The 27,079-nt window shown below is 41.2% G+C and overlaps 1 protein-coding gene across 4 annotated transcripts in view; it reads right to left on the minus strand.

Moving 5' to 3' along the window:
• Positions 1 to 27,079, minus strand: part of AK8 (adenylate kinase 8) — a 64,823-nt gene that overhangs the window by 21,527 nt on the left and 16,217 nt on the right. For 3 of the 4 annotated variants that reach the window (XM_066563038.1, XM_066563037.1, XM_066563039.1), the window contains 6 exons: positions 25,232 to 25,313; positions 23,661 to 23,732; positions 22,866 to 23,066; positions 19,999 to 20,130; positions 17,683 to 17,772; positions 4,720 to 4,861 (listed from right to left, as the gene is read on the minus strand). In XM_066563038.1, coding sequence (XP_066419135.1) covers positions 4,720 to 4,861; positions 17,683 to 17,772; positions 19,999 to 20,130; positions 22,866 to 23,066; positions 23,661 to 23,732; positions 25,232 to 25,313 — 719 coding nt within the window. The remainder of the gene's footprint in view (positions 1 to 4,719; positions 4,862 to 17,682; positions 17,773 to 19,998; positions 20,131 to 22,865; positions 23,067 to 23,660; positions 23,733 to 25,231; positions 25,314 to 27,079) is intronic. The other variant, XM_066563040.1, reaches the window with a different exon arrangement.

Here is a 27,079-nt window from a genome sequence, read left to right on the forward strand (position 1 = left end):
TAGTCCCTTGATTAGCACATCATTTTTCTTGTGGTTTTGTTTTGTTTGGTTTTTTTTGCCTTAAAATGAGGAGAAAATAAGATATAATATTTCTTCTTTGCTACTTATCAGATTTTTGTATGCCATCAACTAAAACCACACCTATTATAAATACACAATATCCATGATTTAAATTAGGTCAAAGTTTTTAAAATGCTCTGTAAGATTTTTCCACATCAGAATAATTCAATCACTATCATGTTTCCTTGATGCAACTATTTTGGGATTTAGCTTGTTCCTTGATAGGGATTTAATTAAGTCATTTACATGTAATTTCCAAATAAATAGCTATTGCAAAAGGCAGCAAAGAAATGAAAAGGCAAAAAAGGAACCTGAAGGCAGGAGATCTTTAACAAAAATATTTCTGATATAAAAATGAATCTGAGGAATACATATTCAGTGATAAGTATTCCAGTCCATGTCTGGTAAACTCTCAGATAATGGCAGCATGGTGGGGTCACTGGGGTTCTATTAGCTCAATTAATGAGGAGTAAGGTAAGGCTAACACCCAGCTCTTCAAACGGCTCAAAAATAGAGCTGATAGTAATGGAGTTATTAACCTTCACCAGCCATTGAATTTTACTGCTGATTCCAACTCCATTTCCTAGTTCAGGCCTCCATTAATAGGCTGTTTATTATCCCTAATCCACATTGGGATCAGCTGCAGAAATATGAAAGCCCCATGTAAAGACCAAGTAGTTCAAAAAAATCTCTTTTCTTTCCCCATTCTGATTTCTCCCTTTTCAACATATTCAAAGATTCTTCCTTAGAAATTAGGACTTCATTATCCTAAACTGTTTGAATACATGTTCTCAGCAGCGTGGTGAAAAAGAAGCTTTAAATATATTATGTAAAAAGATGACATAATTGGGAACACAGCCACATCATTTTGAAGACCAAATAAAACCCTGCTGGAAAGCTTGCACTGGAGAAGCTGTTGCTGTTTATTTTCTCTACTGGGAAAGAAACCACTTTAATTTTGGAAAAATGGGTATTAGAAATATATTCTGGATGAATTCTTAGGCCAATCCTTTGACTCAGCTCTCCCCTGCCCAGTTTTGTCTTCACTTGCATTATTTGTAATGTAATTAATCAACACTGAAAGTAAAATAACTGGCCCTGGATTCAGATCAGAAGGACAAAATCAAGGAAATAATGGAGGGGGGAAGTGACAATCCCAGGAGAGGCAGCAGCAGAGCCTTTGGCACTGATGGGAGGGCTTGAGGAGAGCTCCAACACCAACCTGCCTCCAGCTTCAATACAGAAATCTTGAGTTAAAGGCTCTCCTTAGATCTCTCTGAGTTTAAACCCACTCAACTGAGATTTTTCACACTTTGTGAATTTGTTGTGCGTTTTCACAATGTTTAGTTATCACAGTCTGCACACAGAAGATGTTATTCCAAAATCTATCCCAGTAACACTTGATAGAATATCAGCAATTATGAGTGATGGAGTTAAGATCAAAATAAAAATGTTTATTATATCCACCTCCAGTGCACGGTGCTGCCCTCAAATGCAGTTCTGGGTGTTCCAACTCAGAAAAAAAAAACAAAAAAAAACCAGCTGGAATGCCCAGTGAGGGAGAGAACAGGATGATCAAAAGAGTGAAATGATTTCTAGGAAAAAAAAAAAAGATAAACAGATCAAGGTTCTTTGTCTGGGAAAGAGGTGACTGAAGGGCAAATACAAGAGGCTTAGAAAATCAGAAATATTGGAAGACAGGACCAGGGAATGTCTGTAACTGCTTCTCAAGAGAAGAAATGCACCTGGAAAAAAATAATTATGAAGTATTTTGATATGACACCCAGTGAAATGAGAAACTCCTTTCCACGTGATTTGGTGACCCAAAGGTTTAAAAAGAGATGATAAACTCAAGGAAAAGGGGTGATTAGAAGTGTTCTAGAGGATCCTCTAGCTCAGGGAATCCTTACATTTCTGATTGCCTCAAGCTGGCCCAGCAGAGGAAGGCTCAGGGACCAGCTGAAGGTGACAACCAGAGGTTCACAACACGACCCTGCTGCTGCTGAATCTTATTCTAACTCCAAGTTTGAGAGAGAGCAAAAAGGATAAAAAAAAATACCTTGGTGGATATTGCACTGAGTTTTCAGAAGAACCACCCATGGCTATATCATACATTTATTTTTGTTGCTTAAGCACTAATTAAAACAGCTGAACCCCTCATTTGGGTGAGGAACTGAAGTCAGTGCTTTGTGTGAGTGGCTCAGAGCTTCAGCAGCCACCCTGTGGCCGTGGATCCCGCTCAGGTGGGCACTAAGAGGTTAATGGCAATAAATGGTTAATCTTTTGGTCCCAGTTGAGAGGCCATTAACAGATCCAGCTCCTTATTTGCCCTGAAGGCTGCCCCGGTTCAATGCCAGCAGGATCCTGTCCACTTAGGCAGGAGCTGCTTCACAGGGGGAGCTCAGAGCAGCTCCCTCCTCTCTGGGCTCCTTGGGAGACAGAGTTTGCAGCTTTTCCTGTGCCAGTCCACCAGCAAACCCTCATTCTGCTGCAAATTCTAATTTAAAGAAAACCCCTGCTTTTTCAGTGAAAACTGAATTATTTTCCTTTTTGTTCCAGAGCAGTTCTTTGGATGTGGTAGCTGATGCTGTATCAGGGTTTTTTTTTTTTCCTTATTATTACATTTTAACAAACTTTATAGCCCATTTTGTTTGTTTTCAAATAACTTTATTTTCCTTCTTTTCTACCATCAATTACTAGGTTTGTTTTTCTTTCTGTAAGATGGAGGAGTCAGGAGACTGATCCTGCTCAATGCTGTATAATTTAGTATTATGTGTGGTAGCTTTATGAGGTGGGAGTCAGATAAAACATAGTATTTGAACACTAACCATTTATTAGCTCTAAGGAATAGATTTGTGACTTGACAAGCAGACAATAACTCTGTGTTCTGATCAGCCAAAGAGGTCTACTCTGAGTTCAAAAAGCAGAGTAACATTCTCTTTCACAAATAATTTTGTTTACTGATGTGACTAGATTTTAATAATAAACTTGATATATATGTAAATTTATTTTAATCTAATTTCATCAACTGAGCCCTCCTAAAAATGAGACTTTGTAGATTGTTCTGTGTCTGATTTATAGATTTCTGCATCCTATTCCCAGATTGATTTCAAGGCTATAATTCTATCAGGTTTTTCTCCTGATGTCAGAAACACCACCTCTGCAGATAGTGTTTTATAACTAGCATCACAACTGAAACTGAATTACTGCCCTGCTATCCTGTGCTGCAATGTGTCCTTTTGTTTATAATCACCCTCTCTCCTTCACATCCCTACCCCTTCAGCTTCATGGAAAATATCAGCTCTGAGATCAATCAGGGAGCTCCATGTCTATTTCTGTCCCTCACTTCCAGCCCTGTATAAAACAGGGACCAAATTCCAAACCCGGATGTGGACGTGCAGAGCTCTTTAAAGTGAAGGGAGGCTGAGCAAATGGATCAGTGCTGAATTCCCACTCATCCACCTCTCTAATGAGTGGCTCCTCCTGCCTTGATGAGGTCCCAGTCCTGTGAAGGAGCACAAGGGGCACACTCCAGAATTCACACTGATCTCGGGGACTCTGAGTGCTCAGGGATTCTGCACCTTCCTTCTAAATGCACAAGGAGAATAATCTCTGGGAAATTATGTTTCACTGAGTCCAACACAGGTTTGGAGGCTCTTTCTCCTTTTTTTTCCCATGCAATGGGTTCCTGTTTAAGATGCACAAAGTCTTACTTTGGATAAATAAAGTTACTGCTGTTTTCACACACTTTCCTTATCAAACCTTGATGGATGAAGAGCTCCCTCCCTCTGCACTCCCCTCTATTCTCACCCCCAACCTTTTCCACCTTTCTCCTTCCCCTGTACAGGAGGGAATCCAGGGCAATCACCCAGGAAGAGCAACTTTGCCAAATCAACCACTGATGTGGGTAATGCACCTCTCCTGCCGCTACTTTTCAGGTAAGAGCATCTTCCTTGGAAGCAGAAAAATCACAAATTTCCAATGTTTGCCTTTGGAATGGCCACTGTGCCAGGCAGTGGGATGGACAGAGCCAGGAAGGGCTGGGAAGGGAATGGAAAAGCCTCTCAGCTTTGATGAGTGCACCAGCACTTTAAATCCTCACCTTTGGACCAGCTGTGAAAAGTAACTCTATTTTATTTGCTTGGCACTGTAACAATTCTCTTTGGATGCTGATGTCTCTCATATTACATTTCTGAACAATTCATTATAGCTCAAATAAAATGTAATTCTCATGTTGTTTTTAATTATTTCACAAAACCCAAAAGTCTCATAATGAGCTCCTTGCAATACCAATATATTTCCATGGTATTATGTCAATGCTGAAGAAAGAAGATGTAGATCCCCCCGCCTCCTGCTGCAAATAAAATACATCTTCTCATATAATCCAAACTTTAATCCATTTCTTATGGTTTGGCTTTAGAGGCAACTCAAACAAATAACCAGAACAACAAACCTCTTCTCTCTCCCACAGTTTGGCCATCTGGAGCATTTGTCAGGCCAGGGCTTTATTTCCTCCTCTCCAGGAGCAGGACCCCTTTCCTCACTAAGGAAACCAAAACTGAGATGCAGCAGCACAAACCACACCAACAAAGATCTGTATCTGTCCACAGACAAACCCTTCCTACCCACAGTGGTGTGATGGTTGGATTTCTGCCTCACCTGTTGGGGTTAATCTGTGCTTTCTGCAGCTGCTGCCCCTGCTCCACATCCCTGGGGAAGCCAGAGAGCACCCAGCCATGGCTCAGGCAGTCCAGGGCGCCCAGGCGTTCTGTCAGCAGCCTCAGGACAAGGTTGTCTGGCACTGCAGAGGAGGAAAAAGGTGACATTTATTCTGTGTGCTGAGTCTGCACTGAAGGGAGATGCTCACAAGCCCTTCTGGAGCCAAACCAAACAGTTAATCCCATTTAGGACTGGCTGGCACTGGGCATTGGTGGCTTCTGCATCTCTGTTGTCATGGAAGCCCCAAACTCACAAAGGATTTGGTAAAACCTGGTGCTCACATAATTTTGTAATGTCCTTTTTCCTCTCAGCCACACTGGACTGATGGCACAGTGACGTGTGTGACACAATCTCATCAAAATGCAAAAACAATGACCTGAACCATAGAAAAGAAATCCTGAGACAGGAAAGGGATTTCTGAGCATTCTGGATTGAACTCTGCAGGTGATATTGGTTCTGCCACAACAGTCTATGTGTGCTACTGCTCCAATCTACCCAAAGGCTTGAAGATCTTACAACTGAAAATAATTTTCAGAATTAATTTCAACAACCTTAACTACTGCATTGATGAACCCCTAATTTTAGAGCTAAAAAGCTCTTTTTTCCTCTATTATTATTTTTCTTTAGGGCAAGAGAGAACATCAGCAAGATACTGACGGGGATTGCAACTACTGTGGAGCTTTTAAAATTCTATTTTTTGGGACACAGTGGTAAGGAAGTATCCTGCACATTTTCACTAGAGCCTTTATAAAGTAAAATACTTCAATTAAGATACTTAAAATTTGGAAAATTTGGATTTTCTCTCTCTTTGGGGGGAAGGGGTGTGTTCAGAATTAAATTATTAAGTTCAACAAGAGTGACTACAGATTTTCCAATGACTGCTGTCATGTCTTGGGCTCAGTGTCAAATCACCCCAAAGAAAGGACAGCAGAATCACCTGGAGCTGCTTCCCAAAGCAGCAGCCAAACCAATTCCCAAGCAGCAGGAGAGCCCCTTCCCTTTATCTGTCTGATACACCAGTGCCTCCACTGAAAACAAGAGAGAAATTGCTACATAAATCCCCTTCATGGCAGGTTGATGTTTTGATGCTCACCCTGCCATCACATCTGCATACAAAAATACAACAACAAGTGCTTGTAGGAGAGTGTATGTGTCAGATTTCTAGCACTGCACTTCTCTTCAGGACAAGCTGACAGCAATCTGCCTGGATTTTAGCAGAGTGAATTATTAGCAGTGCACAGTTCCACCCCGGGAACAAGCAGGTTTTAAACTGCAATAATAGAATCCATTTGCTCCTGGAATTTAACATTGTGCCTCTATCATGAAATTCATGGCTTCTCCTTTAAATAATCAAATTACTGAGTTTACACAACTGCACTCAGAATTCAGTGTACCAGCAAAAAGAGAGGAAAACCGCAGGGAATTAATTAGGAAACAGATTAGTGTATTAATTGAGGATATCCACTTCACATTATAAAAGAACAAGTTAAAGAGAGTAATATTCTCCATCTGCTGAAAGGAGGAAAAAAAAAAGGAGTGGAATAAACCCACACACTTGACAAAGAGCAAAATGACAATGCAAAACCTGAGTATTCTGTTAAAAATGGGATTCATAAAATTAACTGCAACAATAGCACAGCAGCAGGAAGGAATTTTATCAGATGGAAGCTTCTTCCTCATCCAAGACTGAGCTGCAGGCAGGCATGGCAGGGAGAGCAGGAGAATTTCAGTGCTCTTTCCAGGGCAGTTGTCTCTCCACCCCCCAGCTTACAAGAATTAATACCAACCCAACACATCCTAGCAGGAATAAAGAACAAAAAACAAACCCAAGATTTCTCTTTCCCAAAAATGCATTCCATACAAAGAGCAGTTGAATTTTCCCATAGTCCAGAATTTCTGGCTGCAGCACTAAACTTTCTTCATATGTGTTATTTTATGACAATTCCTGCTGGAATCATTGACAGGGATTTACAGAGATGCCAGCTGACATGATTTTATTTTGTCATTTCAGAATGCTGAAAACAGTTTTGCAAGGAATTGGAATAAAACCTCCAAACAATGAGTAAAACTGCAGTAGGATTCTGGCAGAGCTGTCATCCCTGTCAGCTGAGCAGGGGTCAGGGCTGGAAGGCCCAGGAATGGCACAGAAAATGGATCTCCTGTGCTGCTGAGCTTCCTGCACATCCTGGGAGATTCCCCAGTTCCACATTGCTTCCATCCTTCATATGGGAAGGAGAAACACTGCAGCCTAGGAGGAAATTGAACAGAAATTGTGGTGGGAACCTGGGGCATCTCCTGGGCCTGAGCACTTCCCACAGAGCTCCTGTGAACTCTGATGACCAAAATCCTCCACTGTGGTCACTACTTTGGAAAAAAACTGAACCAATCACACAAGGGGGGATAAAACCTGAGATTCAGAGGCAATGAATTAATAGTTTATTTAATGGCATGCCAGGTTTGGGGTGCTCTGAGGGATGCTGGGGACACCTGCCACATCTCTCCCTTCAGCCAGGAGTGACTGCAAGACATCAGCAGCACCATGTACACATATACATCACTGAATAATATAGATGCTTACATATTTTCTGTGCCTCCCTCTAAAGCTTGATGGTGAGAAATAAAACATAAACAAGTCAGACAGCAAGCTCTGCTCTCCTCTTGATTAGCAAACATACCTATCACTTCAACACAATGGGGGAACAGAGCTTGTTGGCTGCTTGGTGGCATTACAAAGTACATCAGCTGCCCTTGAACAGGAACAGTCACACTTAAAACAGCTGCATTAAAACTGTAAAACATCTTCCACAGACCAGAGGGAAGGGAAAAAAAAAAAAAGAGAGAGAGGAAAAAAACAATCAGTATTATTCTTATTTTGTAGTACAGACAGAGTAGGTAATGAAGAACTCTGCAGTACAGAATTCCTTTTCACTCATGTGGAACTGTCTCTGGAATGCAAGGCAAATTAATAACCTGTAATTGGAGTGGCACACAGCCTGTGAGGAACTAGCCAGAGGTCTCCTGGTCTTAAGCACATAACCCAATGGGCATATAGCAAAGTAAAATATAGAGATTTCCTGATGAGACAGTCAATCTACATGTTTTAAGGAGATTATGAAGCACAAGAGCTTTGAATAATCAATTCCTTTTCAACATAAGCTTGTGTGAGTTTCCAACTCTGAAAGTTGGGGGAATGAGACTCAAGAGAGATTTTACTTTATCATTAGAGAAATCCAAAGGTAAGTTACTTGTAAAAATTACAATGTGTTGCTGCAAGGAGATATCCAGACGAGGTGAGGTGGGAGCACATCTCTATTAGGGAGAGAAATCGAGGCACGGGAGTAAAATTCACCCCTCAGAAGTAAAGCTGCAGAGATACTGAGCTGCAGTGACTCCTGAGAGCATCAGGCACAGCTGAGGACCAGGAGCACAGCAAACCCCAGGCATGGAAGAGCAGCAGAATGATGGAAGCCAGCCCCAGATGGAAATGTAATTTGTCCATGCCTACACCAACCCACACTCTGTGTCTCCTTTATCTCCCAGCCCGTTTCACCATGTAAGTGATCAGGACTATGCCCCTGAATTGGCAGCTGTGGATCTGAGAAGTGATTTAATCATTCCAGGGGTTTGATCAGGCAAGGGGACAAGGTTTAAAGTGCTGCTGCTCGTGCTGGAGCTGCTGTGTGGACACCCAGAGATTTTCCATCTCCGGGGCTGTAAATCAGCACCTTCCAGCAGAACATTTAAAAAATAAATTTACTTCTCAGAGCTTCAAAGGTTTTCAGAGGTAAAAAGCACCATTTTTTCAGGTGCTTCTCATGAGAAGTACGTCCTCCTGAAGCTCACAAGAGTGTGGCCTATTAGCTCTTCCCCAATCCGTGGATCTGCAGGACTAACAGAAACCAGGATCAGGCAATCAGTTACAAAATCAGGCAATCAGTTACAAAATCACACCATCTGCTCCAGACAAAAGTAATAGAACATTAAAGGCACCGCCTGAAAAGGTGAAAACACCACTTGAGAGATTACAGGGCACTATTCTCCAATAACTTCAGTGCTGTCAGTGCTCCGAGCTATACAATTATCATATTTAAATTGATACCTCCTCCATGTATTTCCCTTTAAAACAGACTTTTGAAGAGTATCAGCTCACTTCTCCAAACCTATAAACCCTCGATTCTAAGTACAGCATAAATGCATTTACAGATCCAAATTCTGTCAGCTTTGCACTCTGAAAGGTCCTTTTGACAATACTGTCCATCCATGCTTTATCCTGCTTATAGAGATTTTTTTTTAGCAAGGTCTAAAGACTTTCACAGCTAATTCAGATGCCTGAGGCTTGATCCCAGTAGCTGACAAGTAACATCTTGTCCTGAGTACGAGCTACTGCCAAATGCTACTTTCCTGAATTGTCCACAAAATCCCAAATTTAGCAAAGCGTGAGATTTCCTTATTTTATTGCTCTAGAAACTCTGGATGATTCACAATTAGTAATTGCCTTTTTCTACTCTGTTTTCTTGCCCACGTAAAGGCGCTGAGAGACGGTATCGATCGAGACAGTATAAATTGGTTTTTAATGTGTTTGAGAATGATTTTGCGGTGATTTACCACGGCGTGGGCTGATCGATAATTTCGGCTGATCCTCGGCGGGTGAGGACGGGCAGGGCTGCGCGCAGCCGGCCCCGGTACCGTGAATAACCACGAGCACCGGCAGGAGAACACCGGGCTCGCCTGGCTGGGGTCGGGATCGGGGATCGGCTCCTCCGGGGGGAAAGAGCCGGGAGGCTCCGACCCCAACACCCCGAGGGTCCTCGGGAGAACAGGGGGGGTTCCGGCCCCCACACCCAGCGGGGTCCCGGAGGATCCCGGGGGTCTCAGCCCCACGGTGCCGGGATGATCCCGAGGTGGTCCCGACGGTCTCCAGTCCCGCGGTCCTGCAGGATCCCGGGACTGATCCCGCGATGATCCCGGGGGTCTCAGCCCCGCAGGATCCCGGCGCTCCCGGGATGGTCCCAGCTGTCCCGAGGCTCTCAGCCCCAGAGGATCCCGGTGCGGTCCCGGGATGGTCCCGGGATGGTCCCGGTGCTGTCCCGGTATGGTCCTGGGATGGTCCCGGTCTCAGCCCCGCACGGCCCGGGACGCTCCCGGTGCTGTCCCGGGACGCTCCTGGTGCTGTCCCGGGATGCTCCCGGTGCGATCCCGGTGCAGTCCCGGTCTCTCAGCCCCGCACGGCCCGGGATGGTCCCGGTGCTGTCCCGGTATGGTCCCGATGCTGTCCCGGGCTGTCCCCGCTCTCAGCCCCGCACGGCGAGGGATGGTCCCGGTGGTCCCGGATGCTCCCGGTGCTGTCCCGGGCCGGTCCCGCTCTCAGCCCCGCACGGCCCGGGATGGTCCCGATGCTGTCCCGGGCTGTCCCCGCTCTCAGCCCCGCACGGCCCGGGATGGTCCCGGTGCTGTCCCGGTATGGTCCCGGTGCTGTCCCGGGCCGGTCCCGCTCTCAGCCCCGCACGGCCCGGCCCTTTGGCCGTTCTCTGTCGCCACCCCGCGGTCACGGCGGGCAGCGCAGCCGGTCCCGCCCCGCGGGCAGCAGCGGCCGCGGCGCCGCCGAAATGTCGGGAAAAATTGGGAATTCGGGGAAAACGCGCCCGCTCCGGACGCTGCCGAGGCCTCCTGGAACCCCGGCAGCGCCGGGCTGGCACGAAAGCACTGAAAGCATCTCCGGTTCTGTCGGGTTCGAAGAAGGGACAGCAAACACTGGCACCGCTGCGGGCGGTGATCGATCCATCACAGGGACCGTTCCTACAGAAATCCCCTCTCACTCGCTCCTTTGACACTGCTGAGAAGGGCTTCTGCAAGAATCGGAGTCATTCTTTTAATACAGTAGAACAAATAATGTGATAAAATATTTAATTTCCACCTCTAACATATTTTTGCTTGTTAGCTTATATTAGAACCAGTCTTTCCTTGATTTTGTTTTTAGTTTTTTAGGTTTTTGGTAATTTAAAATAGGAATTAGCTGTATTCAAGTAGAAATGATATTATTTCTAAAGCAGCTACAATCCCAAATTATCGATCATATATAATCATAAATGGACATTTTTATTTCTTTTTACTCCTTTTGTTTTTACAGAGAGACAACAGTTGGACAGAGAACAGCTACATTTCAAACCCACTGGACTCCACATTTCCATTATCAACCAAGTTCCTATTTCCTCCTTATTTCTAAAAGCTCAGCTCTGCTGAAGAACACGGTGCAGAATTTGACCTACAAACCCTTCTTAACAATGATAATATTAAAAAAAAAAAGGAATAAATTGGTCGAAAACATTGTGGCTTTTTACACCAAGTCCTGCTTCCCGTGGGATGAGAAGGGAGGGTGCTCCTGGAGGGGCTCCTCACCCCTGCCAGCTCCTGCTCCAGGTGGGATGGATCCTGCCCTGTGCTGTGTGTCCCCTTCTCCTGACACCTCCCAGCCGCACTAAAGGGACATTTAAAAATATAAAAGGATGCACAAAAGCTGCTCCATGTTTTCCTTGTCAGGCTGTTTCATGCAGCAGCCTGGCTCTGTTTGTATCACACCCTGTGAAACAGAGCCAAATCCAGAATTTTATGTTAAACTCCAAAAAAAAGGGGGATGCTGACAACATGCAATGTGCTTTTCCTTCTGGCTTTTGTATAAAGATTCCCATGATATCTCCACCCCAAACTCAAAAACCACCCAGAATTCAGGTTAGCAGCCCTTTGGTGAGGAGACAGTGCTTCAAGGAAAGGACACTTCCCTAAATTTTAAAGAATAACTGTCAGCAGTGAAGATCAATATAAATATAAAAGATTAATACTTCACATTTATATTGTACTTTGCTGTTTAAATGCCCCTGACAGCCACGAGGCCCCAAATGGCCAAGGGCCACATCTTCACTCAAATCCATGAGGGTTTCTGGCACAAATATTGGAATATTGATCCTCCAGCAACAGCAGGAATGGTGAATACCACTGCAAAACCATTTTATATGGGCAGGACCATATCCATGAACTGACTGATGATCACAGTTGCTCCAGAAAACAACTGCACTCCTTTCTTTAATCAAATCACATTTGTTTTGCCTGGTCTGGCTTCCAGGGTTGGCTTTTTGGCGTGGATTTTTTGGTTGCTTTGTTTTTACTCCTAAGTGGGGTGGCCTTTAAAAATATCTTTGTAGATCAAGGCTCACTCCAGCCCTGAGCATCTGCCAGACTGGATTGTGGAATAAAGAAAAATACATTCTAGATTTTCAAATAAAGGAAAAGGGAATTCTGATTTATCATCTTGTAGTGATTCAACGCATGAAAAAGTAAAATTCAGGGAAGAAAATTACAACCTACTGCCTATATGTCTGCATTTAAAACTTTCTGTTCTACAACCTTGCATCTCATATAAAAATGTGGCCACCTAAAAGAGAAAATAAAAAAAATAAATTTTATTACGTTCTCTTGACCACCAATTTTCTTCTAGCAGGAAAAAAGACTGCTACCTATTTTCCATAAAAAAACCTTTGTAGCAGTCCCAGAGGAAAAGTCAAAAGTTTGACTTGAAAAATGGAGCTACTTCAAAAGCATTGTCAAACAGAGGTGAAGGTTTCTTAAAAATGCATAAATTAAAGAGTGGTGTATTCATAAATATCTCTGTAACTTTACACAGTTTATTTGTGAGCAAGTTGCACATTTAGGGGAGCTACAGAATTGCTGTAAAACTAACTTAAATAAAGCAGAAAATCGATTTGTTTATTAGCTCCTGTTTGGACTCTGTGTGTGTGTATGTGCATGTGCGTGAAAAAATGAAAGAAAAATGGAGAGTTTTTTTCAATAATAAAAAGGGAGTTGCACTGCAGGGCCCCTAAAGCTTGTGAAAAATTAAACTCGACGGATTCAAACTGTCCTATTTCCACTTCAAAAGAGAAGAGGCACTGAGCTCTTCCCAACTTATCTTCAAACGCCCAGCACCCTAGAAAGTTTCTTTAAAAAAAATAAAGTCTCCAGTTCCCCCAAGCACTGTACCCGTTACTGTAGCTGCTGTCTCTCCCTCTTCTAATTATACCCATGTGAGTCTATTAATCAACTTGTAAATTATTTAGAGAGCCATGCGCTGTCTTCAGCCAGTACAAACACACTGCATGCAAAGGCTTGCTGAAAACCAATGGAGCTCCCAAAGGGTCTGTGCAATGTTCAGACAGCTTGCAGCTCTCCAGTACAGCACTCTTAAAAACAAGGAATAAAAACTGAGCTTACCCCCTCAGATATCAAGATTTACTGGTCCTTTTAACTCGGGAAGTCTCGGCGAGTTTTTAACAAAGAGGAGCTGCTCTATTGTCAAATCTGTGTTTCAGGCTCAGTGATGAGAATATTAATTTGATGTGAAAATATAAAAAAAAAAAAACAACAAAAAACCAAACAACCAAAAAACAAACCCACCCTCAACAGAGCAAAGTGTTTTCAGTGAGACTGTGATCACAATCACCAGGGGACCCCCAACTTTCAGAGGCTGCACCAAAAAGCACCCCTTTAAAACCACTGCAATTTAAAATAAGGGGAGATCTGTATTTGTACAAGTAATAGTTTTTATTAAAAAACAGGAGAAATTAGGGAATTCCAGATTTTACCCCCTACGTGCAGACTGCCACTGGGGACAGCTTCATATATTACAACTTAAAAAAAAAATAGAAAAAGGGAGAGGAAAAAACCAACACAGATTGTGTGTGTTCAACTCTAACAGGCTGCAAACAGTGCAATGTTATGTGTGTTCCCTGAATCAGTTCTCTTACCTCCTGAATCTTCATTTTGGTGGGAGAAAACCCAATCACCCAAACTAATAGCAGTTCTCCCAGCTGAAAAGCAGAATCTTACTGGTTTGGGAGTGGTTTTTTCCCTTCATTCTGCTTTCCTGTCATCTCACTTTTCTTGGCTCTATTTATTCCAGCCTCACAAACAGATATATTAATTAGCAGTGATCACTCCATGCTATTTCACCACAAAAACTGGACAGAGTGACATGCAGATTCCAACTGACTGATGACCTCCCCTATCTTTGTGATACCCCCAAAATGCTTCTGCTTGTCCCTCCATTAATACCATGCAAACACCAGGGACATTTAGGTGGGGAAATCAAAAATACTTTCTGCATTTTTTTTGTTGTTCTCCCTGGGTATCAAATTCTGACAGACATCTTTAAGATGGTGATCAAAGATCATGCAGATGGAACTTTTAATTAATTTTTGTCCATGTTTTCAGTGAGACGTGTCCAGGCCTCCTCAGAACTGGAGCAACCTGAGGACAGGAATTCTGTTTGAAGGTTTCCTCCAGGTCTCATCTGTCCAGGGGAGGGCCAAGTCTATGGAACTGCTTCCTCAGAACATTTCAGAAGGAATCAAACCAAATAAATTAATTTATGGCACTTGTCTTGCTGCCTGTGGGAGGGTTCTGGCCACTGCACTCACCTCTTACTCCACTTCTTCCCAGGCTGCCCAAGCAAATGGTGAGTGCTGAATTTAGGATTATTGATCAAGAGTTAATCTAACTTGAGTTAGGGGCCAGAAGATTGGTCTTAGACTCCAATGTTGGTGATTTTCTGCCCAGAGTATAGTGAATAATAGCTACCCAGTACTCAGTGAGACCACAACTTCCTAAAGGAGCAATCTCTGCATTTCAGACTGGCTGTCCAAAGCACAGCTCTGTGTTTATGACAGGCAGAAAGCTGTCAGGTTACTGAACTTATCACCAAAAATGCATTTTTCAATATCTAGTGTGCACCTATTGTAGACTAGGATGTCCTGGGAATTAAAAAATTAATGGGCTCAAAAATACCTATGCTGCCTTCATTAGGTAAAATAAATCACCATATACAAAACTGAGGATTTTGACAAAAAGCAGGTCAGCAAACATCAGAAAATACTGACAATGGGAATACTGGGTTGCCTTTTGGGGTGAATAACAGAATTATCTGGGCAGTTCCTGGAAATGCATGGCGTCAACATGAAGCAGCAGTACAGGAAAAAGAACACAAAGAATGTGGATGGATCCTAAAGTCATGAAGAATCTGGGTTAGCCAAGCAGAACTGGGGCAGAACAGGCAGTGGGCAGCCTCAAAAACTCAAAAATGAGTCAGCTCTGAGCAGGCAGGGCTTTGAGCCTCCTTGCAGCACCACACCACGCCCTGCTGGCACATTTTAAATCACTAATTGTATGCAATCAGTGCTGTCCACAAGAAGGGAAACACGCTGAGATCAGTCCCCTGGGGCAGCATTTTAAGAATATATGAGGCATGTCCTCAAGATTTTATGGCACTGGCTCTCGTTTTGACAAGCAATGATTTGAGAACAGCATTTTTCCTGGTCTGCCTTTTGTTCCCCTGCTCTGTGGAATGTCACTTGCAGGGCTCCCCACCCACAGGAACAGCTAAGCCTCTCAACAACCAGAAATGCAATGGAAAGGCTGAAGTTCTATTTGCTTTTTCACTTCCACCACTTCCACCACCACTATTGGCTACACTGAGTTTTTGCAAGTGAGATTTTTCTGGAAACTATCAATAGTCAATCATAGCAGGAGAATTTCCCCCCTGTTTTAACCTGGGCTGCAGCAAGAGAGCAAAGATGCAAAGATTCTTTGCCCACCTTTCCTCTTCAGTACCCTGTGTTATTCCATTTTCTCCAAGCCTCTTGTGAGGGCAGTAATGAATTCTTGTTAGTGTTTACTAATGTAAATTCATTCTTTGTTATCCCTGGGAGAGGAGGATTAGCAAAATGACAGAACTTATTATTTCTGGTTTTGCTGGATGATATTTATCTTTATTCAGCCCTTAATTTTGTGCTGTGTCCCACCAAATAAAATATATATGTGCATATCAGCAAATCTAAGGGAGAATTTTTAACATAATGCACAGAAATATTGTTATGATCCCTATTAATATTCAGAAGTATTGTACAGCTTTATCTGTGCATGCTGTATTAAAAAAATTAATCTAAATCTGAAATAATTTCTAATTTGGAGGAAGAAAGGAATTACAACTTCAATTTCATTTTCCTGAAATGAAAGCAGCTCCCTTGGACTAAGGATGTGCATATTTTTAGGACTGGCTAAAAATTATGGTCTGTGCAATTATTTTACTCCACTGGGAATGCATCTCCTTTAAGGAACTTTAATGGTTAAGATGAAGTTTATAAAACACACAAAGAACATTTTAGTAAAGGAAGCTCTTAAAGGAACAATCTTGGAATAAACAGATCATCCAAACTCCCATCTCAGCCATAATTGAAATTTAGAGAGTGAGGTATTTACAATCCTCCTCTCCACAGAGATGAGCAGACAGTGAAATTACAGCATGCACACCAGATTCTGAAATTAATGGATACCATGCAAGTCAGGGCTAGAGCTTAAAAGGATTTCTATGTGGGAGTTAAACTGAACTCAAAACTCAAATGTGTTTGACCACATTCAGGTCAAACCAGATCACACAGGAAGGAATTATTGGCACACCTGGAGACCCCAGAACCCCTGCACACCACACTCTGAGATCTCCTGCCTTTGAGTTCAATGCCCATTCTGGGTATCTCAAACCCAGAAAATCCTCTCCTAGATCTCTGTGCCCATTCCAGAGGACCCAGATTTCCCCTGTGAGGCTGCAGAGATTCCTGCTGTCCCTGCCCATGGCCCCAGAGCAGCTCCCAGCAGTGTGGGGCTGCTGTGAGTGCTCTGAGCTGGTGACTGAATTAGGGATAAATGCAATCCATGCACTGCAGATGGAGGTCAGAGTTAAAATCCTTTATCCTGTAGCTTGATAAAGTGCCTGACAGAGGGATGGCACCCCCAAAGCTGCAGGCTGCCAAAGATCTTCTGGAAAAGTCCTGAATCTCTGGGTTTGCTAGCAAGGGAACCTTGATTTAAGCTCAGTTAATTTTAAAGGCTGGTGTTTCAGAGCTGTCTAATTCAGCCTCAGAATTAAGCTATTGTGCAAAAAACAAAGGAGATTTTCAAGCTTTTCACCTTACCAAATACATTTCTTCGCTAAAAATAAAGGACAACAAAGATTTCTCTTTGCTCTGGGGGACTTTGCTCAAAATTCCATTAATACTGAAGTTTAACTGAGATTTCCCCATTTCAGCACAATTGTCTCCTGGTGTTTGTACCACTGGAAACCATCTGGGCTGTTGCCAGAAACAGCACTGAAAGTTCCTCTCCCAGGCCATTGCAATTTGGCAAAATAAACATTCTCCCACCCTCCTGCAACATGACTGCTCCTCTTTAATTCCAGATATTCTCTGATTTCCAGCACCCACCACACACAGACAAGCACATCAACTGTAGCAGGTTTAAGCTGCTGCCCTCAGGAGCTCACAGTGTTTTTGATTTATATGAAATCCCTGCAGAACCTTCCAAAAGCAAAGTATACCCAACATTTGTCATGGCAGTCCCCTCCCACAACCAAAAATGCTGATAGAAATGAAGTACAAAGAAGCTTTATGTTTAAAATATTTCCATGAAAGCAGAGGAAACTATGGTAGTATTCTAAAAGTCAACATCCAAATATAAAATAAAACGTATTATTGTGCTTTGAAAGCAGTTTGACACAATAGTGTGCTTTAAAAACAGTTTGAACTGATTTAGATTTAATTAGAGATTAAAACATGGAATTCAGATTTCAGAATGTGCACAAGAAATCTGAATTTTGCACGAACAGTGAATATTTGCTCTGAGGATATAAAAATCCCCTTAGAAATCAAACTTCTGTAACAGAGTCCTACAAAGCCCATGGAATAAATGGAATTAATTGACTTCCAGGCTACTCTGATTAGAATCTGACCAACAAAAATTCACTCACGATTTGGTTTTGGCTACAAATTTGTAGCTACAGTGTAATGAGACAACAATGTGCCCTACCTGGGCATCCACTGTCAATGTAAGGCTTAACGAGTTCTCCAAGTTTTGTGTTGTCTGCAACAGCTTCCTTTAGCAGTTGCCCACAGCAAACTAACAGGAAGGAAGAACAAAAAAGACACAAGGTTAAATTTTAAAAAGGAGGCAACAAAGCAAAGCAAAGAAAAGAACCCAGAAGCTGCATACTGGAATAAGGTCACTGAATAAAATAAAAGTTGTATGTTTTCTGAGTTTGTTGTTAGGGTTTTGTTGGGGTTTTTTTGGCCAAGTAGAGTGAAAAGCAAGGAGAGTGAGGATATGGAATGAAAAAAAAAAAAAAGAATGTATTTGGCAAAGAACATATTAAAAATGGAGAGAATGATATTAATCAAATATATTTCTGAAATAACAACTCAAGGGATTGCTAGTGGCTTGCACTTTTTATAAACTTGTAATTACTGAATAAAGTTCCAGCTGCTGAACAGCATCTGAACCACTCTGCTGGAGGTGCAGCATAATGCTCAGTTCAGGAAGGGCCTCCCTGGATCATTTAATGATCATGTAAGGATTACATTTAAAAAAACCTGTGCTATTGCAGTATTATCATTGACTTCAAACACACACAGAACACCAGGAGATGCAGATTTCAGGTTTGAGCCAGGACAGTTGTACATTAAATATTCCTGGTTTGGCTTTGGAGGGCATTGGCTGCCCAGGTGAGGGAGGGAACCAAGACATGGAGAGGTCACACCACAGCAGAAATCCTGGTTACAACTCCAATTTGGTAAAAAATATTAGCTATAGGTCCCCCTGGAGATTATTCAATTAATAATCCTAAATTGATTCCTTTTTTCCTGGAATCAATAGCACTGACAGGCCCTGCCTTTGATGGGAGAAGATGGAGCCCTTTAATCAGTTTATTGCTGTTAATGACACTGCCAGGCCAACAGGAGTGAGAACCCCCCCATTACTGCTCCTGGGACAAAGCTGATAAAATTCAATGTTTAAGTGACAATTTGAACAGTCACCAGTTGTCCTGGAGAAGCAAATTCATATTAAAAATAAATAGGGTAAAAAACACAACAGAAACTCAGTGCACAGACCCCAGTCTAAGACACCTAATGAGTACACACCTAAATTCAATCCAATTCATGAGACTATTGAAATATAGATTTAAATTTTTGAGTCTGAGCTTCAAGCCCAATGGCCTAATAGAAATTAAGTGTATGCTGAATATTATTCTGAAAAATTATGGTATTCCAACTCTGTATTAAATACTTAATTCTTCTAATATTTGGGTTATAGAACACTTAAAACAAAATTCAACATATGGGTAAAGCACTGGTAATGATTTTTAATAAAAAGAGCTGCAACTCTCTCATATTGTAGTTACTTTAGAAAAAAAATGCAAATTTTGACCTAGATGGAACACTATGAAACCTGCAGTTTTAGAAAAAAAGTTGAAAAAATTCAAAAGGACAAGAACAAAATTATTTTAATATATTAAAGCATGTTTTGTTTTCTTTAAGACAATTACACAATTAATAAAAATACAGCTTTGAAAAAATCTACAAATATTTCATTTTTCACATGATATTTTAAAATACAGCAATGGCAGAATAATTGACAGCAGAAATATTCTATTAAAACTGCCTTTTGCTTAACTAACATGATGTGACTAATCAGCAAATTTTACAGTTACCAGACATTTGTTTAAAATAATTTATGGCCACTCCACTGTTAGAAGACACTACAGAACATGGAAAATACTGCACTGATCCTCACCAAGCTGCACTTTTATATACACAGAACTTTTTAACATTTAAATGTTAATCATGAACAAGTCTCATGCAGAATTTTTTGGTCTTCCTTGACAGAAGAAAGATGATGCACTTTTAACTAATTCCTTCATTTTCTCACACATTACTGGAGCTGTGCAGAGCCTGAGACCTCACTAAAGTTCAGAGTGAATTCTATTTTAAAAGTGCCCCAATTTTGGTCAGAGAGCTGAAACTGAAATCATTACTCATGATCCACTGATCCACAGAAGAATTCAGAGCACTGCAGGAGTCTAACAATAGAAAAATACAGATGTAAAAGGTATAAAAATGATGAAATGATGACTAAAAAAGCCTTAGAGCTGGTTTGTCACAGAATATATACTTGGTTTACACTTCTTCATTCAGATACTTTTCAGTTCTCTCAAAAGAAATGACATCCACAGCAACGGACAAAGAGAGACATTTTATAAGCAGGTAAGACAGACAGACAGCAAAAGATGAAAGATCAAAAAGAGAGAAAGGGGGAATTGAGCAAAGTGCACGTTTACTGAGAACTTACTGTTGACAACATCGTATTTCTGAGCTATTAGTGCTGCCTGCAGGCTCTTCCCACTGCCTGGGGGGCCAAGGAAGAGAATCCGGGGCGTGAAGGGGGCAGCAGATCGGTGCCGGGTTTGGACAAAGGCAAGAACTGCAGCAGGGGAGAAAGGCAAACAATTAACTCATTTCTATTAAAAAAAGAAATATGATCATTGATTAACTACTCTCTTAAAGGCAAAAGATTAACCCATTTCTTTAAAAAATGTAATCATTCATTAACTGCTCTCTTCTCTTAATAGAATGTTGATCATGGTTTATTTTGTCACTGGAACATCCAGACTCTGCACCCAAAATCAGGACACTGATATAAAAGTGTCCTGTCAGCAATTTACTTTGAGAGGCATTTTAGAAATCTCACTATCATTACACTCCTCTGTCTTTCATCAGTGCCTGTCAAACCATTTTAAAGAGCAGATTCAATTAATAATTGCTCTCTTACCATGTTGTTTTTAGCAGAAGTAATTTTTGCTTGATAGCTACAATTTTACCATGCAAATTATAGAGGGCTGTAATTACATTTAATACTTTCTGCAGTTTCTGAACAAATATTTAAGTGTAAAAACTCGGGATGTTAAATTAATGACATTTATCCAGCTGTGTGTGATTAAGACTCCTAATTACAATATTATAGACTTGTAGCACAGTGTGTCATGACACTGCTCAGCCTTGACAACACAGAACTGAGGGTGGATGTTTTATTCTTTTACCCATCCTTTTTGTGTAACTTGTAAAGAATATTTGAGCTTCTCTGCCTGATTCCACCCATTTGCTGGACACAATCCTCCTAAATTTTGCTTCAAGCAGGAAATAGCACCTTCAGGTCAACCTGCAGGTTTGCAAAGACCAGGGGACATGTGAAGCATCATCAGCACTGCCACATTATAGAGGCCTGGACTTGGTTACATTCCCAAAAGAGAACCTGAGAGATGACCAAGAAGCCAAAAGATGTCACAGCACTGGCAGTGAGGACAAAATTGGGATTGTATTTGGACATAGCCATGGCCATTTGATGGTTGAGAATGCCAGAGAAGGGAGCAGCCCAAGCCATACTTGTGACATCTTTTGGCTTTTCCAGGGATCAGTCAAATGCCAAAGTTAAACTTTCTGGTTGGCCATGACCAAAGCAGCAAGGACACATCTGCACAGCTCTGATTCCCCTGGGATTGCAGTGGGTGCACCTAAAGGTGAGCCCAGATCAGCTGCAGCCTCTCAGTTTTTGTGAGATCTTCAGTTCCAATAAGAGACTCTCTAAAGAGTCCTTGCAATAAAAAAAGAATTTTAGTCTGAGGAATAGGACAAGCTTAAACATGACTGTTTGTATGAGTCATAAGCTAAATTAAAAAGCACAAAAGGATTGGTGGGGAACATCTTGAGGATCAGGATTTTAGGAGCCATTGCCAATGCATTGCTCTGTACCAACAATTTTTCAGGGAACCCTTCCTTAGATGCTTTGGTATGATTAGAAAATATTTTCTGATAAAGAAACACCTCCAGCAAACTCCAATTTCTACATAGCAGCCCTAAAATATGGAGAAATTAAAACTGCAGCCCCATGGGATTGTACCCATCCCTTCCTGCAGTGCTGGGGTCCTGCACTGGGTCTCATTCCCACATCAGGGCAGCACCAGCTGCATTCAGTTCACAGCATTTTATAATTGTGTGAAACAACCACAATACTGCTCATTTTTATGAGAGCGCTCTTTTTTTTTTTTTTTTTAATTTTAGCTGGGGCAATAAAAATCTAAACAAAAAACCTGGAAAATCCTACTAGAAAATAGTGTTTGCTGCATGGCTTCCTAAACCCTGAGTATCAGCTACCCAAGCAGTGCTCCATTTATTCTGAACATTTTCCACAACCCAGTGTATTGAAAAGCACAAACATTACAGGCAAAGCACCCTGCTTACAAATGATGCTTAATTTGCAGTAAATAACCAAGTTAATTAGGAGTAATGATCCCCTAGACAGTCTCCACATCTAATTATTCTTTAAAAAAAATCTGGCTGCTTGATGCACTGCAGAAAAAAGATCTAGAGAGGATTTTTTCATTCCAGTTTTCAATTTATCTCACTACATTATTAATTAATAATAATTAATATTCAGGCACTCACATTTTTATTTACAATTCAAGGCATGAATTCTTTATGAATGATGATATGAACTTTTAAATTTAATTAAGTAATTTAGAGGTAATTAATGTGGAAATTCAGAATATAAACTTCCTACTTGTTTATCTTAAAAGTGCAGCACTTGTTATTAAAAAAAAAGACCTTTTTGAGATGCAAAATTACTGGGATATAAGAGATCATCTGCAGACTGACAGCTACAAAGTACATCAATTGGTCTTTCTGGCAGTTTCCTTATTCTCTTCTAGAAGGATCAACATTAAAAGTCAGATTGCATTACAGTCAAGCAAAGGCAAACAAGAACAGGAAAGCTCCCAGCACAAACAGCTTTTAAACAGTGAAATGTTCCCAGCTTTGAACTACTCCTCCTTGTTGTTCTCAGACTTTGGAAGGTACTGGCCCTCTGGGAGATGAACAATTGAGCCACAGGGCTCCCTTTTAGAAGAGACACTCACAGAAATGATGGTGACATTTGCTCCACTGACTCAGCTCTTCCTTGGTAGGGCTGTGAGCTGAGCATTTCCAGTTATCTGCACTTACTCCAGTAAAATCATTACCAGAAACAGCCAAAACGCTGCTCTGGAGAGAGCACAACTCAGCTGGGAGCCATCTGTGTTGCCTAATCCTACAAAAGTGACTCCAAGAGCCAGGAACCAGCCCTCAAACAGGACCCGCTCCACCTGCCACAGAACACAAATTTACCCTGTGAGAGAACATCCACCGAGGGCTGGTCTGCATTGATGGATTTCAGAACTTTCTGGTAGATGTGGAAAATCTCAGGGAAGTTTCTGTGATATTCCAGCAGCTTCTTGGACACCTCCTGCTCAGAGAGATCTTCTGGTTTCACCAACCTCTCCTGCACCAGGGGGTCACTTGGCCAGTCAAAGGTTGTGTGGAAAACCTCTGCAGGAAACATGGTTAGGAGCTAAGAGCATGAATTAACAGATCTGTAATTAAGAATGTCCCTCTTAATTCCACTCCTCAGAACATCCAACCTGATTTTTTTATTGAGCAATTGCAGGATTTTATCTCGTGATGGATGATTGATGATAAAACTCAACAGACAATACAGAGCTGAGTTGATTTGACAGTTTATTTTATTTAATAGAAATGGTTTTATTTAACCTAATGGAAATGATTTTATTTACCCTAAAAGCATCCCTGCTCCTCAGAAACAAAGCAGGACCTAGCAGATATGCACAGGAAAATTATAAACTCATATGGACAGATCTAACCTTTAAATATTCTGTATTGCCATAGTCCACTGTTTGCAGGCTCAATCCTGAGCTTTTTATTTCCCTGTATTTTATTGGCACTGAAAATAAAGCAATGTCAACAAATACCATTTCCAAACAGCTGAAATTTATAATTACAAATTCCTACTAGTTCTTAAAGGGATCCCATTTAAATTTTAACCCCATCAGTAGTACTACAACGTTTCTGAGACCAAGAAACACTGCAGTGTGCAGGGGAGGTGAGGAACAAACAATACTGCACCTTGTGTGAGGGGATCAAGCCTTTTCCCACCACTCCTCTCAATCAGCACAGTGTCTGGGGCATAGAGCATAACTAGGCAACACAAAGGGAAAAAGGAGAAAAAATTTAAAAGTGTAGCTCTTGTTAATAATTTGCTTTATTCCCTGTAAGTGTTCAGATGTGTCCTAATATTAAAGGTGGCTGAATTTATCTTGAGCATATTTCCTTTCCCAGCATTCTCCCTGCAAATATTTTACTCCACTTTTAATCAGAATTTTGCTTCACCTACTAAACAATACAGTGGGATAAAATATCCATGAATCCAGTACCCATGGGCACTAACTGTCCCCATTATCCAAAAAACATCACCAGCAGCAATAAAGCATTGTCTCTGGAGCCTCAGACAGAAGTTCCCACTGAACACTCGAGACTGATTCTCTTCTATACACAAACATAACTTTTCACCCAGGTTCTTTGGTGGTGAGACCAGTGAAACTGATTATTTTAATATATAAAAAAGTGTTCCAACTTGATTAGAAAGCATCAAAAGAGGAAGAACCTGTCAGCTCCCTGGGTTGTTTTTGGCTAATCATCCTTGCAGTTAAACACTGTAATTTAATTACTATTTTCAGTGCATTTGATTACAGGTTTCAAACAAGTTCTTTTTATGACTTTCTTCTTTGTATTAAATGGCTTTTTCAGGCACTTTTCTCCCTATTAAGGTACTCACACAGAGTAAATCTCATCTCCTCTCAATCTTCTTTTTGATTAACTAGACAGACTGAGTTGTAAGATTCTCATTCAGGTCTTGGTGGCACAGATATAATTGTGAGCAAAACTCAACTTCAGATGTTATTAGGTATATTAAAAATACATGCAAGTACTAGACATTAAACATTTTTGCCTAACTCTACTGCAGTGATTCTGAGTTCTTCATTTACAGTTGAATATCATCCAAATCAAATCCAAAGTGACAATTCATCAAGTTGGATAAATTCTGTTCACTGGCAAGCTCTGAATTTATCATTTCACACTGCATTCCACACAATTGTAGTAATTTTTTATATTCTAAGTAGGTGCTTTAACTATAATTTAGGACAAGTGGCTTCTCCTGTATGGCAAGGGCAGCTGTCAAGGTCTGTAAAACATTCCACCCCAAACCAGCCAGAATCCAGCCCCACTCTGAAAAGTCAAGCTTAAAATCATCATGTTTCCACTTCACTTGGTGAAGTTTACATTCCCTAATTCAACAGAAGCATAAATTTGTGTTTAGCACATGAGGAACTGGTTTAGTCTGAGGATAAAAGCTGATTTTTAGAGATGGAAGTCAGGAGCAAAGCCACTTTTAGCTGCTCAAACCCTCTTGGTGTAGGGTCTGGAATTCACAGAGCTCTGACATGGAAGGAGAAAAGGCTGTGAAAGACAGGGCTTAAAATCTCCCAGGTTACCTCAGACTTTCAACCCTACTGAAATATCGTGCTCTCTGGTGACTGTCTCCAGCATTGGTATTGAATTTATTGAGGATTTGTTGAGACAAACCCTTCCAGTCTTTCCTGCTGGATGCAATCACACACAAACCTTGTGCTGCTTACCAACATGCCTAGGAAAAATGCCAGATGATTGCAGCATCCATGCCTGCTCCTGGTTTTCAGGGAAGCCTTCCAAAATCCATCCCTATTGAACAAAAACATGAAACAGTTATTGATCCTGGAAGAGAAAAAAAACCCCCAAAATTCATACTAAATCTCAGTGCTGTTTACACAGAAATTACCTCATTCTGATCTTCCCACAGCACATTATTTCTCATGGATGCTTGTGAGAGAAGAAAGCAAACATGGAGCACTGATATTTTTGTGAAATGCATGCACTGATTCCACTGCCACACAGCAATGGGAACTTACACATTGTAGCAATGATTTTTTTTCATATTTCAATCTTAAAAATAAAAACAAACCAACTTCCATCTCAAATAAAAACAACCCAAAACAATTTCTACAGTTTTGAAATATTCAAAAGGATACCAGCGCACACTGTGTGTATATATATAAAAAAAAGGAGCTAAACAAATCTAAAGACAGATTTAATGCCAAGAATACTGAGGAAAATATGCATGCTTTCATTATTTTCTTAAATTATACAGGAAAACTCACAGTAATGGAACCAGCGTTCCCAGAGCTAATGAAGCAACAGAGCAAAAGAAAGAAAAAAGAAAAAAGAGCTTTTTGCTCCCTTAAGTCCTTGTTATAGCCAGCTAAGTGTTGGATTGAGCATCTTTAAAAAAACATTTACGGATCTGTGAAATACCGACGGAGAGCTGCAGCCTCACTCAGTTCTTGTCTGATGCAGTATTTGAAATCTAATCCACTTCCCAGGCTCACATCTGAATTTTCTGAACTCTCCCTAATTTACCTGGCAGCTGCCTGACCACACAAGTCCTTGCTGTTCTATCCCACCCCTCCAAATAACTTTGTGATTCCTCAGGAAATCTGGGAGCCATCTTTGTGCTGAAATAAAGGAGATATTTTTAATATTGCATTAGCTGGCAATCATTCTCAGCTCCCATATAAATCTGGTGCTCTGTCAGGGTGGGGTCCAAAGGTTCTCCAAGTATTTCAGGGAAATCTATCTCCAGGACTTCTGTGGGAGGGAATGGGCCATTCCAATTACACAAGAAAATAGAGCAGATTATTTAAAATTCCTTAATTAGCCTGGTTTCAGGAAGATGTCATCCTGCTGACAGATGTAGAAAATACAAGACTCAAGTAACTGCAAGCCATTTTTGCCACTCCCAGTGTTTGCTCTGCCAAATTAGAATGAACCACTGGCTAAGGTCACACAGGTGCTGAGAAATCAATTTATCCCTTGAGACTTGCAGAAGGCAAAGCTGAACAATGTTTGTAGTGCTATGCCAGGAACTTCAGCACTAGTTTGGAATATACTGTGTGCAAAATATATATATATATATAGGGCCAGATCTTCTAGGGAGAAATGGCATCTGAGGCCTGATGGCAAATAAATCAACGCCAATTTACAAAGACTACAAATCTGGCTTGTTTTCTCCACTCTGAGTGCAACATTTTTGGAAACTATAACAAAACAAATTAAAAAAAAAAACAACAAAAATTGCCCTACAAAACCTGAGGTCACTACTGCTTGTGGCTCAAATCACATAATGTGCAACAGGCAGTAAACACAATACTATAACAATAACCAATCCATACTTTTAACAGTCCACAGCAAACTTCATGAGGTTTACACACAAATTTCAAAGGTCCTTAAAACAGGCAATAAGCAATTTTATAGTGAAAATTTTGGGCTATTCAGGAAAACAAAGCTCAATAAATAGCTCCCTGCAGAAAATATATTTTGAAGGCATTAAACAAATGCAAAACCAACACACATTACAAAAACAGTGAGCATTTTGGAGCTGATTTCCAAAG

Source organism: Molothrus aeneus, chromosome 19 (assembly GCF_037042795.1).
Source record: "Molothrus aeneus isolate 106 chromosome 19, BPBGC_Maene_1.0, whole genome shotgun sequence".
NCBI classification, from domain to species: domain Eukaryota; kingdom Metazoa; phylum Chordata; class Aves; order Passeriformes; family Icteridae; genus Molothrus; species Molothrus aeneus.